At 46.7% G+C, this 15,183-nt stretch overlaps 2 protein-coding genes across 2 annotated transcripts; both read left to right on the forward strand.

Annotated features, from left to right (window-relative positions):
• The first annotated feature begins 6,725 nt into the window (after positions 1–6,725).
• Positions 6,726–10,170, forward strand: LOC109738836 (UDP-xylose transporter 3). Its single transcript, XM_020297940.4, has 8 exons — positions 6,726–6,970; positions 7,074–7,283; positions 7,795–7,979; positions 8,315–8,382; positions 8,461–8,593; positions 8,933–9,094; positions 9,182–9,451; positions 9,712–10,170. The coding sequence occupies exons 2-8, from the start codon at positions 7,160–7,162 to the stop codon at positions 9,835–9,837; spliced, it is 1,068 nt and encodes a 355-aa protein (XP_020153529.1). The 5' UTR covers positions 6,726–6,970; positions 7,074–7,159; the 3' UTR covers positions 9,838–10,170.
• Positions 10,171–10,975: 805 nt separating this feature from the next.
• On the forward strand, positions 10,976–15,139 carry LOC109738835 (mini-chromosome maintenance complex-binding protein). Its single transcript, XM_020297939.2, has 14 exons — positions 10,976–11,261; positions 11,674–11,787; positions 11,873–11,980; positions 12,096–12,221; positions 12,317–12,364; positions 12,654–12,773; positions 12,879–13,037; positions 13,152–13,226; positions 13,335–13,448; positions 13,548–13,750; positions 13,865–14,000; positions 14,328–14,552; positions 14,677–14,744; positions 14,835–15,139. The coding sequence occupies exons 1-14, from the start codon at positions 11,082–11,084 to the stop codon at positions 14,947–14,949; spliced, it is 1,791 nt and encodes a 596-aa protein (XP_020153528.1). The 5' UTR covers positions 10,976–11,081; the 3' UTR covers positions 14,950–15,139.
• Positions 15,140–15,183: the final 44 nt, after the last annotated feature.

Here is a 15,183-nt window from a genome sequence, read left to right on the forward strand (position 1 = left end):
GGGCCCGATGACTCTCTTCTGTGACAACACTGGAGCTATTGCCCTTGCGAAGGAGCCCAGGTTTCACAGGAAGACCAGGCACATCAAGCGTCGCTTCAACTCCATTCGTGAAAGTGTTCAAAATGGAGACATAGATATTTGTAAAGTACATACGGACCTGAATGTAGCAGATCCGTTGACTAAATCTCTCCCTAGGGCAAAACATGATCAACACCAGGACGCAATGGGTGTTCGATTCGTCACTATGTAACTAGATTATTGACTCTAGTGCAAGTGGGCTCCTGTTGGAAATATGCCCTAGAGGCAATAATAAATGGTTATTATTATATTTCTTTGTTCATGGTAATTGTCTATTATTCATGCTATAATTGTATTATCCGGAAATCGTAATACATGTGTGAATACATAGACCACAACGTGTCCCTAGTAAGCCTCTAGTTGACTAGCTCGTTGATCAACAAATAGTCATGGTTTCCTGACTATGGACATTGGATGTCATTGATAACGGGATCACATCATTAGGAGAATGATGTGATGGACAAGACCCAATCCTAAGCATAGCTCAAAGATCGTCTAGTTCGTTTGCTAGAGCTTTTCCAATGTCAAGTATCTTTTCCTTAGACCATGAGATCGTGCAACTCCCGGATACCGTAGGAGTACTTTGGGTGTGCCAAACGTCACAACGTAACTGGGTGACTATAAAGGTATACTACGGGTATCTCCGAAAGTGTCTGTTGGGTTGGCACGGATCGAGACTGGGATTTGTCACTCCGTATGACGGAGAGGTATCTCTGGGCCCACTCGGTAATGCATCATCATAATGAGCTCAATGTGACTAAGGCGTTAGTCATGGGATCATGCATTGCGGTACGAGTAAAGAGACTTGCCGGTAACGAGATTGAACAAGGTATTGGGATACCGACGATCAAATCTCGGGCAAGTAACATACCGATTGGCAAAGGGAATTGTATACGGGATTGATTGAATTCTCGACATCGTGGTTCATCCGATGAGATCATCGCGGAACATGTGGGAGCCAACATGGGTATCCAGATCCCGCTGTTGGTTATTGACCGGAGAGGCGTCTCGGTCATGTCTGCATGTCTCCCGAACCCGTAGGGTCTACACACTTAAGGTTCGGTGACGCTAGGGTTGTAGAGATATGAGTATGCGGAAACCCGAAAGTTGTTCGGAGTCCCAGATGAGATCCCGGACGTCACGAGGAGTTCCGGAATGGTCCGGAGGTAAAGAATTTTATATAGGAAGTCCAGTTTCGGCCACCGGGAAAGTTTCGGGGGTTATCGGTATTGTACCGGGACCACCGGAAGGGTCCCGGGGGTCCACCGGGTGGGGCCACCTATCCCGGAGGGCCCCATGGGCTGAAGTGGGAAGGGAACCAGCCCTTAGTGGGCTGGGGCGCCCCCCATGGGCCTTCCCCCTGCGCCTAGGGTTGGAAACCCTAGGGTGGGGGGCGCCCCACTTGACTTGGGGGGTAAGTTACCCCCTGGCCGCCGCCCCCCCTCCAGATGGGTTCCAGGCCGGCGCCCCCCTTCCCAGGGGGCCTATATAAAGGGGGGGAGGGAGGGCAGCAACATGACAGCCTTGGGCGCCTCCCTCCTCCCCTGCTACACCTCTCCCTCTCGCAGACGCTCGGCGAAGCCCTGCCGAGATCCCGCTACATCCACCACCACGCCGTCGTGCTGCTGGATCTCCATCAACCTCTCCTTTCCCCTTGCTGGATCAAGAAGGAGGAGACGTCGCTGCACCGTACGTGTGTTGAACGCGGAGGTGTCGTCCGTTCGGCACTCGGTCATCGGTGATTTGGATCACGGCGAGTACGACTCCATCAACCACGTTCATTGGAACGCTTCCGCTCGCGATCTACAAGGGTATGTAGATGCACTCCTTTCCCCTCGTTGCTAGTATACTCCATAGATGGATTTTGGTGAGCGTAGGAAAATTTTAAAACTATGCTACGATTCCCAACACCTCCACCATCTCCGTCTCCGGCAGTATCTCTTCCAGGTCCATGGGGTGGTGGCGGGAGGGAAGAAGAGAGTGGGGAAAAGGGTGGGAATTTGGTGGAGATCGGCGGGATGGAAGAAGATAGTGGGATTTTGGCACGAAAACAGTGTGAGCAGCTACAAAAGCGCGGGCTCCGCCTCAGTTTTTGGTGGGCCGGGGGTGTGTCGTAGTCCTACGTGGCTCGTGTCCAGATTCCGGCAATCCCCCACCCCTAGTTTGTTTCAACTTTGCTGCAAAAATGTGCTCCGGACTGCTACGTGTGCCGATGGAGTTCGAACAACTGCATCCGGACAAATACGGGCGATTTGAAGGTCGGCGTTGGAAATGCCCTAACATTTTTAGGGGAAGGGATATACATGCAGGTAGGGATGTAAACGGATCAGATCGGGGCGGAAAATGCCTTTACGGTATCCTTTACCATATTTTTTGTCGGATTCGAAGCGGATCGGATAATGACCGGATGCGGATTCGATAATATCGGACTACGGGTTCGGAGCGGAAGCGGAGTGGACTCGGACCAAGCGGAGCGGATATTGGATAATTTTTACTGATCAATGAAATTAACAACTTACACGCTGTAGGTTCATAGTTTTCGCTAGTCCATAATAGAATCTATTTAAATATTAACTAAGTTAGCTTGTACAGTACGTGTTGAAGTCTATTGGCTACGCTTGTACGTACATGGGGTGTGTACAGTCATACCAGGGCGCTATTAGGGTTAGGGTTATATGATATTTATATGTGGTGGTTCTAATCAATGGTCTAATTAGGTATTTAGGCTTGTCGATTGGGTAAAATTTATCAGATAATCCTATTTGATAACACCAGATAATCCGCAAAAAATACCGAATAATCCACATACGTCGGATATGATCAATACTATATCCGCTGCCATATTCGTCGGATATCCGTTTGACCAAAATACGTACCCACATCTGTATCCGTCGAATTTGTGAAAGCGCATACCATATCCTTAAAAATGGATGCGGGTACGGATTCGGAACGGAAATTATCTGTATCATTTACATCCCTACACGCAGGAACGGAGATGTTCTCCCCCTGTTTAGCCCGACAACAACCATACACGGACCGTATCCATGTCAAAGATTTGTTCCCAATTTAATTAGCCCCACCTAAACACCCAACCCTACAGATCCTACGTATACCTCCACAGGGGTTGGCACCAGAAGGTGTTGTACTTTATCAATAAAGGAAAAAAATCAAATACCATGCATACTTTTGTAGCAGAACACTTTAGCATATATATTTTTTTGCGAGGGAAAACACTTTAGCCTTGATACAACAATCGCCATCTATACTGTAGTCAGTCGTTAGTAGCAGTACTGCAACATCAAACGACTGCATCGAACAAGGAAAGGTCAAAGGGGATTGCCAGTCTCTACAAGGGGCGTTTCTCCAAGAGCATCGACACTTAATTCAACTCCGAACCCAAAAAAAACAGTTAAAAAAAAACTCTGAACCAAAAATAGCCGAACTGATCCTGAAAATGACCTTCCATTCAGAAAAGAACTACTAGATGCAAAAATCTAGTCAAAGAGAATACTACAATCCATCCAAACCGGCTCTGACATGGATGGCATTGTTAACTACGTATTCACTTCATCCCATAATATAAGAACGTAGCTTGAAGAACGCTCTTATATTATAAGGCCACGTAATAATTAGGGCAGTGATCAGCCTCGGAACCCTGGTCCTGAGCAGAGCGGCGAGCGAGCGAGCGCTGAGTCGGCCTTAGTCTTTGAGCAGGGAGGGAGGAGTGTCGGTGGCGCATGCAGATGTGCAATGGGAAGGCCTGCCTGAGAAGAATGGAGCCCGTAGAATAGAAGCACCGGATGCGTGGATCAGGTGGAGGCCATGCCCATGGGAGCGAACCCAGCCAACCAACCAACCAGCGCAACAACTCGCCGTTACGCTCTTTAAGCAACTAATATCCACACCAATGGGGAATTTCCGCCATGTTTATTGCGGAGAAAGTGGCGCGCCACCGAACCCTCTAAAAGCTAGCCCAGCCATGCGCCTCTCGCTTTCCTCCCCTTCCTCTTCCTTATCCACACGGCCTAACCAACCAAGAAATCGTAGGACTGGTACGTAGAATTGTTTCGGAAGCGAGGCCACACCACACCACACGAAGAAACCGAGAAGACGGCCATGTTTATTCGTTCTTTTCTCCCGTCCACGGGTTCTAAGCAGGCACTGTGCGTGCGTTTCGCTTCAACGAGGAAGGGGCCGGAGCTTAGGACGAAGCCGCTCGCCTCGTCGCAGCAGAAAAACGAGTAGTATTATTCGAGGCTAGGCCAGGCGCGGCCCGTTGCTGCTGGCTGCTGCATTGACCGCATCAAGGGATCGCTGCCACGAGATTCCCCGCCCAGCGGGAGAGATCCCGGTGCAATCAGCTACCTGTCGGAGCTCCCTTCCTCTACTGATTTTTCTACGTATATTTCCACCATGCTGTACAATCGCCTCTGGTGGACCGGTCACGGGTTCACGGTGAAAGATTCCAACGGAGGTACGCCACAAATCCATGCACACGTACCTCCAAGGAACCCACGGCAGGCAAACAGAGAGAGAGGTCTCGACATATATAAACGCCGTCAAAAGACGTCCACTCTCTCCCGCACACGCCGGTGATAATGTTTCTCAGAAGTGCCTGATGTTTCTATCGGTGATTCTTTTTCATATACCTGCCATTTGGAGAGGTGTGCTCCAGTTAGTATGAACGGCCTGGTTCCCTACTGCCTGTGGCTTTCCACGCACCACTGTCCTCCACTGCCAAACTCCCATGGAAATCAGCGCCACAGCCACAGCAGCAGCTTCCTCTTCCTCTTCCTGGGGCTGACTGCCATTTACGTGGAACTGCAGGGAGAGAGCACCAAAACAGCAAAACAGAGTGGCACTCACCGCCGCACCGACTAAACATGGACAATGGAAAATCACTACGTACGGCCACTCCCTCTGTTTCAGAACGCGGTGCATATTTAGTTCTATGAAAGTCAAACATGTTTATGCTTGACCAAGTTTATATGGGAAAACATCAACATGCACAACACATATTTAGTATCATTAGATTTTCATCATAAAGTGTATATTTATATTCTATTTGTTTTGTACGTAAAAATATATTTCATCATGAGGTGTATTTTTATATTTCATTTTTTTTGTATTTAGATGTCGATAGTTTATTCGATGAACTTTGTCAAACATAGGCATGTTTTAACTTTTGAAAACAAAACACACACTATGTTTTGAAACAACGGGGTTATTATTTATGGATGAAACGGGGCGGAAGCAGACGGAACCGCTTGCTCCTAATTTTGTTTTCATAGTGTATCATTTTCTTGGATGCAAAATTCATAAACAAGTAGTACTACCCGGTGTGCATACAATGCGGATGCGGATACATGAGCCGGGATTCATCGAAACTAAAGACCGCATAAAAACCCATAGAGAAAAACACAAATAACCAACAAACTTGTCCAGTTGATATGGCTACAACGTCTTTCGACGGTCTCCTAAGCCCGTGGGCTACCTCTTAAACTAGCCACACTGACGTGGGGACATTTGGCCACTACAACGAGGATGGGGTGGGGCGGCCTTGTGGGCGGTGGCGTGTGGACTGGACGGTTACGTATGGCACACAGTGACGTGGCACGACGACGTGCTCATGTGCCTGGCTGCTCGATTAGGAACGGTGACGCGTAAAAGGGGATCAGATAAGTATTATCGTTCTGGTTGTTGGGCCACACCATGGGCTGCATTGCATGCTGGACTATGCCACGCGGCAGCAATGATAAACACCGAAAGCTTTGTATTAACGAAGCAGAATTGTCGTTTCCGTGGTTTTCTCTGCTGAAAAGCGTCATTTGCTTCTATCTTTGTTTGCGTTACGCGATATATTGCTTATGTATTCCCTCTGCAGATAAGGGAATGTAACTTCGCAAAAAGGACACCAACATTATAGCGAATTCTTTCTCCGTTGGTACCGTCTTCAACGGCGTGCCGCTTCGTGCCTCCCCCCACCACGCCAACGCCCACCTCCACAATGTTGGTCTTCTCCCTTTTCCTTGCCTCGTCTCTCTTTTTCTGTTGTCCCATCCCTAATTTGATCGATGCCATGGGCGGCGTGAGCACCACCCACATCTCGACCAACCTATGTTTCAAGTCCCGGAAAAACCATTACCCACATCTCGACCAACCTCTTATCATTGCTAACCCCAGTCATCGTCATCCATCCCCACCAATCCGCCTCCCTTCCCCTCTTCTCCTCCATCCGTGCTTATGCCGCACCCTAAGCCCAACATTTACACATTCACACATTAGGTTATTTATTTTGCAAAAATACATAAACATTCATAAACACCATGCCTGCTCAAAGTTGAATGAATTGGAAAAGGCTCACTTTTGCACCACCTAATACTTAAAGAGAGCATAAATATAAACTAATCACCAAAGCAATTTCAATGAGTTGAGTCCAGCAGGGGGCAAATGATGATCGACCAAACGCCAACGATCACAAAATCCCTCTCATTCACACACGTGGCCACCAGCACCTACTGCGTACTACTACTACTTCTAATCAAACATGTCCCCGGACCAAATCGCCATTCACCCCCTGCGGTGGTTGATAATCACACTCAGGTCCCTGGCGAGCGCCCACCACCAAACCCGGAACCACCGGGCGGAAATGTCTCGTTTTTATATAAAAGCCCCTGTCTCCGTCTCCGGTTAGCAGGAGAGAGAGAGAGAGAGGAGAGAGGACGGGTGGAGGCCAAGAACGCAGCACGACTGCACAGCACCAGCTGCCGACCGACCGCGGGCGGAGCTGACCCCCCGACCCGATCAGATCCCTCGCCGCCCGCCCCCTCAGATCTCCCCGCGCGCGCCCCTCCCAGATCCAGCTCCGAGCACTTGGATTTTCAACAAAGAGGTTGGTGGTGCTGCTGCTGCCCGGTTGCTTTGACCGGCCGGCGGGAAGCCCGTCTCTTGCCGCGGCTGCTCGATCGGAATGTGATCTTCTTCCTGTTGCGCAGGTCCTGCCGGCGGTGGTCCGCGTCTGGAAGCTCGTCGGCTGCTGCTTCTTGCTTCCAGTGCTCTGTGGCGAAGGCGACCGGCGGAGATGGGGCTGGCTGGGGAGAAGTTCCAGCTGGGGACGGTGGGGGCGCTCAGCCTCTCCGTCGTCTCCTCGGTCTCCATTGTCATCTGCAACAAGGCGCTCATGAGCGCCCTCGGCTTCATCTTCGGTATGAGATCCAATCTCGCTCTCGCTCTCCAGATGTGCCCCGCTCCTTGTCCTTTGCTGGCGCTTCGCCTCCCTGGATGCTTGCGCTCCATGCTTCCTCGTAGACGTGCGAGGTCGAGATTCGGTTAGGGTCGTGGGCAGTGGCTAGCGGAAATCTTGGGCTCGTGAGAATTTTGTTTACTGTGAACCGCAAAATCAGTTACCTTTTTTTGTCTCGATGAGGGGAATCACCGTCGGTGGAGTTCCTCGAGCATCGTGTGCCGTGGGTTGGCACATCATGACTAAAACAAAATAAATTTGTCCTGTGCTCAACTTGAATGAATTACAGCTATTCTGCTTAGTGTGACTTGCTGGAATGAATATGCCGAGGAGAAGGGAGCTAGAGTGAGCTTACATAGTGCCAAACGATATTTTGAGGAAGAAAAGAGTAGTGGTTCATCTAAACATATTAGTAAAACAAAAGCAGGTAGATTGCCCCGAAGTTTTACTCAACCTTGTTCTTTATTGTGCAGCCACCACGTTGACAAGCTGGCATCTCTTGGTGACATTCTGTTCACTCCATGTGGCATTATGCATGAAGCTCTTTGAGCACAAACCTTTTGACGCGAGGACCGTCATGGGGTTCGGAGTGCTCAACGGCATCTCGATTGGGCTTCTCAATCTGAGTCTGGGTTTCAACTCTGTTGGTTTCTATCAGGTCAGTTGTGTTCTTTGCCTCCACTGTGCCAGAACTTTTCAAGATTTCATAGTCAATTCAGTTCCTTATCTAAAATGGCAATAGTTGCTTTGGATGGTACGTTGAGTGTGCATAAAATTAGTGTGACTTTGACGCATGCAGTAGTGTCCCTACTATATTCTCATAGCAAACGACATCTTAGGAGAAGGGTTTCAGTTAAGTTATTACTCCCTCCGTTCCAAATTACTCGTCGTGGTTTTAGTTCAAATTTGAACGGAGGGAGTACATGTCGCGTGAGTGCGTTGTCCGACCTTACACTGCAACAAGCTCATGCTAAAAATGCTCTTTATGTCCAGATGACAAAGCTGGCCATTATTCCCTGCACTGTTATATTGGAGACTCTTTTCTTCAGGAAGAAGTTCAGGTTGGTATTTTGATACACCATGTCCACTATGCTGTGTAATAATTATCATCTGACTGATTTTCTATCTTTACTGTCCAGTCGCTACATCCAGCTCTCCCTTAGTGTGCTCCTTTTTGGTGTTGGAGTTGCAACTGTGACTGATCTGCAGCTCAATGCTATGGGATCTGTGCTGTCTTTACTGGCAATCGTCACAACCTGTATTGCTCAAATTGTATCCTTTTGACAATAAGTTTTTGTTTTCTTCTACCGTAAAACTTTCTGTGCTTGCCAAATCATCTGCATATATTAAATGTTGCATGTAGCTAGCTACACATCATGTAGTTTGTCAGTATTAGCTAATGTGAAATAATGAACAGAAGTGACTCCCTACAGCTACTGTGTTTTCTTAACAGCCACTTCGTTTCTACTTTCCTGTTGAACTTATAATAGGTACTGTAGATTTTCTATCCTACTCGGGATATACCTCTTGGTTACAATGCTGAAACAACTTCACGATTGAGTATTATGTTTGCTTTATGGTGTGCGATTTGAGTCCTTAACCAGCCATCAGATGACCAATACAATTCAAAAGAAGTTCAAAGTATCTTCAACTCAGCTGCTGTACCAATCATGCCCATACCAAGCATTGACCCTGTTCATTGTTGGTCCATTCCTCGATGGGTTTCTGACTAACAAAAATGTCTTTGCTTTTGCATACACACCTCAAGTTCTGGTAAGTATTGAACTAGGCTGTGAAAACTTACCTTGATTTTTGACACGGCTTCATGTGATTCATAGTTCGTTCTTATCATTTCTGCAGTTCTTCATCGTGCTGTCGTGTCTGATATCAGTCTCGGTGAACTTCAGCACTTTCCTTGTGATTGGGAAGACATCTCCTGTAACTTACCAAGTCCTTGGCCATCTAAAGACATGCTTGGTTCTTGCCTTCGGCTATGTCTTGCTGCATGATCCGTTTAGCTGGAGAAATATACTTGGAATCCTGATTGCAGTGGTTGGGATGGGACTATATTCATACTTCTGCACCCGTGAAGCTCCAAAGCCCACTGAAGCCTCTCCACAAGTCACTCAGGTACATTCCCTGGGTATTTTCATTGTGCTTTGAGCTCTTGATATTTTCTGCATTTTGGAATCCTGATCTGCTGAGCGTCATGATTAAGGAGTAAGCATAAGCCACCTAGCATGAGTTTCACTGGGTAGTCCATTTTATAAGCCCTATCAATTTAATTTGATGTGCTTCATATGTAGCTGGATGGTGGTTCTCCGCCCCTCTTACCTGGGTTACTGCTACAATTTTCTTGTTATTTACCGCGCATGTCATCTGCATGACAGGTGAAAGAAGGTGAATCAGACCCTTTGATCGCAGACTCCTTGAACGCTGCCGAGAACGGGGCCGCTGCAGCCACCGACGAGCCTCTGAAGGTCCCCATGTGGAGCTCCAAGTACGCACGGGCATGAACGCTCCTGCCCCGACCTCTGAAGGTGCCCATGTGGAGCTCCAAGCGCTCGCGGGCATGAACGCCGCTTCGGACCTTGGTTCATGGTATTATATACATAATTATTCAGTTTAGTAGGCAGATAGTAGGGCTGGAAGGAAGCCAGGCCAGCCCTGAGTGTAATGAACGTTCCTTGTTCCATTTTTGGGCCTTTTTTTCTTTCCCCCCCTTTTTTTCCTTCTGTTTTGGCTTACCATGCATGCCTGTGGTGCTGTTGTAAAAGTGGATCTCACACCAAATGACTCCAAATGGCAGATCTACCTTTGTTGAAGCTAAGATACAAAATTTCAATGGCTGGGCAGGGGATCTCTTGTATTATTTTTTCGCATGTTCAGCTTCGGATCCGCGGTTGTAACTTTGGTCGCAAGACTCAACACGTAGTTTACATTCTTTTTTTTGTACAAGTGTCCACTGCACGATCTGTGGTGAGCTTTTGAGCTTTCAGTTTTGTGATATAAGATGCATTTTTCTCTCTCTTGGGTCCCATATGGCAGTTGCTGAAGACAAGACTTGTTTAGGCTAGTCATTGTTGAAGAAATGCCATGCCATTTTTTGTATCAAAATGATACGCACAAACTTTGCGAGCCAATTTTGTTCGATCATGATGTCTGACATAAAATAATAAATATGATTATGCATCTTGTCCTATGATAATAGATGGTGGGAAGCTTTCTTTCTCATTATCTAAAACAAACAAATATGTTCCTTTCAAGAGAATCTGAGACAAATGTTAAACTATACTACTGACATCTTGTTTCTTCTCTCTCACAAAACCGAAATGTTAGTGTTTTTTAGGGGTAACCAAAATGTTAGGTTTTCTTTTTAGTGCTAACTGAAATGTTAGTAGTAAAAAAACTTGGCACATGAACCAAATGGGCCTCTGGGCCTTGTTGGCATGTTGCATTTCCTCCATTTCTCGCAGTCCTGATGCAGGCCCATCAATCGCTCGCTTGTACGGTACCACGGCAAAACTGGGCCTGGATCGGCCCAGTACACGCACCCAGCCCACAGAAATTGGCGGGAACTGGAGGGAGAAACGGCGGGAAGCGCGGCCGCCAGTGGCGCGAAACCCTGACAACTTATAACCCCTCCCGCCTCCCTCCCCGCCGCACCACCTCCCGCCATTGCTCCTGCCTCCTGGTCTCCCACTCTCCCAACTCCCCAAGAAGAGAGAGCGAGATCCACCGCCGGAGAAAGGCAGAGAGGATGGTTGGCCCGCAGTACGACCTCGTCGGCAACCCCCTGGGCGCGGTGCGCGCCACCTTCGAGAGGGCGGCCGCGGCGGAGTCCGGGGGGCGCGACCCCGTGGCGGCGTTCCGGTCCAAGGACTGGGGCGCCAGCGAGGTGTTCCGCTCCTTCCTCTTCGAGCAGGGCGGCCTCGACAAGGTATCAACCCCTCGCCGCCTCTGTTCTTGGCTTTATTTCCCTGTCGCGTGCCAGTACGCTGCGCGAGATTAGGTTATCCACTCGCGATCCGGTTGGCGTCTGCCAGTTTCCTATGCGTCAGGCTATCATGTTTGTTGTAGATTAATCGGCCTCATCATAGATAAATCATCAAATTTTGATAATCTTATGTACACAGTCCGCACTCTGCACTGTAAAAGGGGAAAAATGATTATTGTCCAAATGAACAGAGGGAAGAAAAATGCTTGAGAGCAAATGCGTTACGGATTTATGGCCGGGGAAAAGGGATTTATTTTTGTACTGTGTGTATTAGATCCTACTGGACTGTTAGCAGATTTCAAATTGTCTTTCACTAGGTGAAATGAGATTTCTTACACTGTGTTGCCCTTTCCAGGTTCCATTGTTGGATGCATCAAATCTCGGATTGATCAAACCCAACACCCTCGTCCGGTTCCGGGGGATGGTTCAGGACATGCTCGGGAACGAGTTCTATGCCGGCGCTTTCAAGGTACTGAAATAAATCTGCTGATATGCTGCCGTCAAGCTTCGGCTACTGCTTCTTATGCTCACCTGTATAAACACTGTTTGTGAAGGATGGGTCTACCTGGAGGACGAACAAGTTTACAGATTTCTCGCCATTCGCTATGCCACACCCGTGTGACTCGCATCTCTGGGAGCGCCATCTCTTCCATTGCGTGCCGGTATGTTATATATCCCGGAGCACTTGTTTCCCATTTTCTGATCAGTTCTAAAATTCTTTGTACAAAGGGTTGGCTGGTGGAATTCACCTGAATAGTTTGATTTGGCTTCTTTCAGGTGCCTGGACAGAATTCTTGGACACTCGAGTCTTCCCCTGGGCCTGACTTGCGCCAGATGGCAAACTGCTTGACACCTGAACAAAGGGAGAAAAGGAAGAGGGATGGAGATGATGATGCCATGGATGTAAGCTCTTGTCATGTTTGTTACAATAAAGCATTCTCTTAAAAGTTTCAGTGTCCAGTAACCAGCATTGGCATCTGATGCATTGCTTGCTACAGGTCTCAGAAAATGGAAATGGCGGGAGTTCTTCATGCAGCAAGAAACCAGTAAGAACCGAACTTAGTTTTCTACCATATAGCTTTGTCATTTCCCCATACGAAATGGTCCCATAATCTAGTGTGTTTCTGTTTCCTGTTTGAAGTTCATCTAGCTTCTGATAGCCTAAATTACTTGCCTGGATATAGATTAGCATAATCATAAAATAGGATGAGTAAGCGTATCAATTGATTAGTAACATGTTTTAGTTAATTAAAATGTCCCATTTCATGCTAATCCGAAGTCATGTAGAATGAAGGGTTTGGTTGTCTGACATAAAGTGCATTTGCTTTTTCTCAGAAGGAAGATGACGTCCAGATCCCATCTAGTTCAGCCGAGATGCCAGCAAGTGAAAATGTGCCACAGATGAATGGGAATGATCATCATATTCCTGGAAGCTCTTTTTCATGTCTAGTGAAGGTGGGGCACCTCAACTTTTTTGTATGAAATGTACATTAGCTAATTTATTTGCCGTGCTTCCTGTTCTTGCAAGTCCTATTGCTTACAGACTTTCATGCACTGCAGATCTATGATATGCCTGAAAGTCAAGTCAAACTAAACGATGTTGCTGAGTTCATAGGGGTATACACATTTGACCCAGAACTTGCTGCTCCCAATGATAATTCGGATGATATAATGTTTGATCTCATAGAAGATGTAACAGCTCAGTTGCCTCCCAGCAAGGTATGCCTATTGTAGGGTGCATAGTGCTTGATTTCATGCGTGACATAGAAACTTGAATTTCTATGCATATTTTAATATTTGCCCTAACCTCTAGCCTTGAAACTGTTTGTATAGGTGCCCCGTCTTCACTGTTTGGTGTGGCGAAAATTATCATCTGTTGATTTTCTAGCAAAGCATCCTGCTGTTGAGGTGAATTTATGACCTTGAACTGAAAAATGGGCCTGTTGGTTTAACCAATGTATTCATTTCCTCCTAGTAACATACAGAACTCTTAACCACTGTTTTTTTATCATGCAGCCTTTGCCAAGTCTACTAAAAGGCATCCGGCAATCTTTGCTCTCACATCTCACTCTGGTATTAGGGAAAGATGACCTGGCAGCTAACTGTTTACTGCTGCATCTTCTATCCAGAGTATGTCTTATCACTGCACATTGCTTTCTTTTTGTGCTTTTTGCCAGATATTTTGTATGTTGGTTTAATGATTTCATTGCCTTTTCAATATGTCTACAGCTACGAACTAGGGTGGATGTGGTCACCGTTGGCAGGCTCTCCTTGAATTTCACTGGATTTAACAGAGAAAGTGTTTCCATTTTTGGAAAACAGCTAAATACTTTGATCCAGGGACTAATGCCATATTCACAAGCTATTCCTCTGTCAATTGAGTATCTCAACACAGCCACACTTCAACCTAGAAAGGACAACAAGTCAGGAAGGTAAGTCCTGTTCAGTTTCTTTTTGTTTGTTCAATCAAATTCCATAAGTATGCAACTCCTTGCCTTTATTGGGAGCTAACCTATAAACTGTGCTCTTCATAAAATTTGGTGTAGGTTGGTTACAGGAGTTCTGCAGCTACCTCAAGGCGCTCACTTGACATTTGATGAAACTCTCTTGCAATCTGGATCTTTGGCATCTAAAGGTGTTGAGAACACTGTGCTGCTTAAGAACTTGATGGAGTCACAGATGGTAATAATTCTCCCTGAATTTGTATTTAAGACATGATACATATAAGAATGTATTGCATTATATTTCTACAAGATTCTATGCTCATCCCATTTGAGTGGTGTGTAAGTCTTTTGTCAGCATATGTATCAGTATCAACCATTTTAGGTCAATGACTACATGATCCAACAGTGAATGAAAATTTGAACTCAAAATTCACAAGCACTTAGGTGTAACCAACTGCGCACATCTAAAGTGAATTAGCGATGGCATGATACTTCAAGCATGAACCTCTAAATTATCATTGCTGGGTAATTTTTCATTTATAAATTTTGTCTGTTGCACTTACAGGTTGAGTATGATTTTGAGTACTACAAGCTGGAGATGGCGACCGATGTGCAGCTACTTACTCTTTCCGAGGGAAAATCCAACATCCTGCCTTCAGACCTGGTAGTGCCTTTTCGTGCATCCACTGTTTCTGCGGTGAATGCAACTTCTGAGGAACTTGAGAGCTGGAGGTGGTACTTGGCCACAGTGAGGTCTCTTCCTCAGTCATCTGAACCTGAGATTTACCAGGTAACGAACAAATCCCTCCTTCCACTTATTATCTAGCAGATTCAGAATGTTCAGATTATGTTGGTTTGCATGGCCAGGTTTAAACCTGTACTGAGTTTGCTCGATGTTTGCATCTTAACTGTAGACGATCCAAGATGAAATGGTCAGTGCCATGCGCAACGACAGGAGCTTGGGTTGCACCGAACTTAGCAGGTAATCTTGGGCGTCTAACATGTTGCGTTTGCGATAACATGGGAGTTTATGAACCTCCATCCGGCTAACATTTTTTGCGCTGATGTGCAGATGGCTGACAATGGCTCAGATTACAGCCTCAAGCTTTGGTGAGAAGAGCCTTTCCCTGGAGCACTGGCAGATGGCGAAGGAGCTTGAGAGGCTTAGAAAGGAGAGGATGCAATGAGAAGACGCGTCTCATCAGCACATGGATGTGTGAAACTCTAGCTTTGTAGTAATGGCCTGCTGTGATGTGTATATTGCCTCCTACTAGGGTCTAAATCTTCAAGACTTGGATCTGCATCATTGTTTGTGATCCTTCCTGTGGGTGTCATTTGACAACTCTATTATCAAGTTAAGCCTGTGTTTTTGTGAAATGTGCTCTGGTAGCTACATTCTGTCTGGCCTTGAATGGACAACT

Source organism: Aegilops tauschii, chromosome 3 (assembly GCF_002575655.3).
Source record: "Aegilops tauschii subsp. strangulata cultivar AL8/78 chromosome 3, Aet v6.0, whole genome shotgun sequence".
Lineage (NCBI taxonomy): Eukaryota > Viridiplantae > Streptophyta > Magnoliopsida > Poales > Poaceae > Aegilops > Aegilops tauschii.

Coding starts and splice junctions, on each gene's coding strand:
- LOC109738835 (XM_020297939.2), top strand. CDS start 11,082: ATGGTTGGCCCGCAGTACGACCTCGTCGGCAACCCCCTGGGCGCGGTG. Junction 11,788..11,872: donor TCTATGCCGGCGCTTTCAAG/GTACTGAAATAA, acceptor CTGTTTGTGAAG/GATGGGTCTACCTGGAGGAC. Junction 11,981..12,095: donor ATCTCTTCCATTGCGTGCCG/GTATGTTATATA, acceptor GGCTTCTTTCAG/GTGCCTGGACAGAATTCTTG.
- LOC109738836 (XM_020297940.4), top strand. CDS start 7,160: ATGGGGCTGGCTGGGGAGAAGTTCCAGCTGGGGACGGTGGGGGCGCTC. Junction 7,980..8,314: donor ACTCTGTTGGTTTCTATCAG/GTCAGTTGTGTT, acceptor CTTTATGTCCAG/ATGACAAAGCTGGCCATTAT. Junction 8,383..8,460: donor TTCTTCAGGAAGAAGTTCAG/GTTGGTATTTTG, acceptor TTTACTGTCCAG/TCGCTACATCCAGCTCTCCC.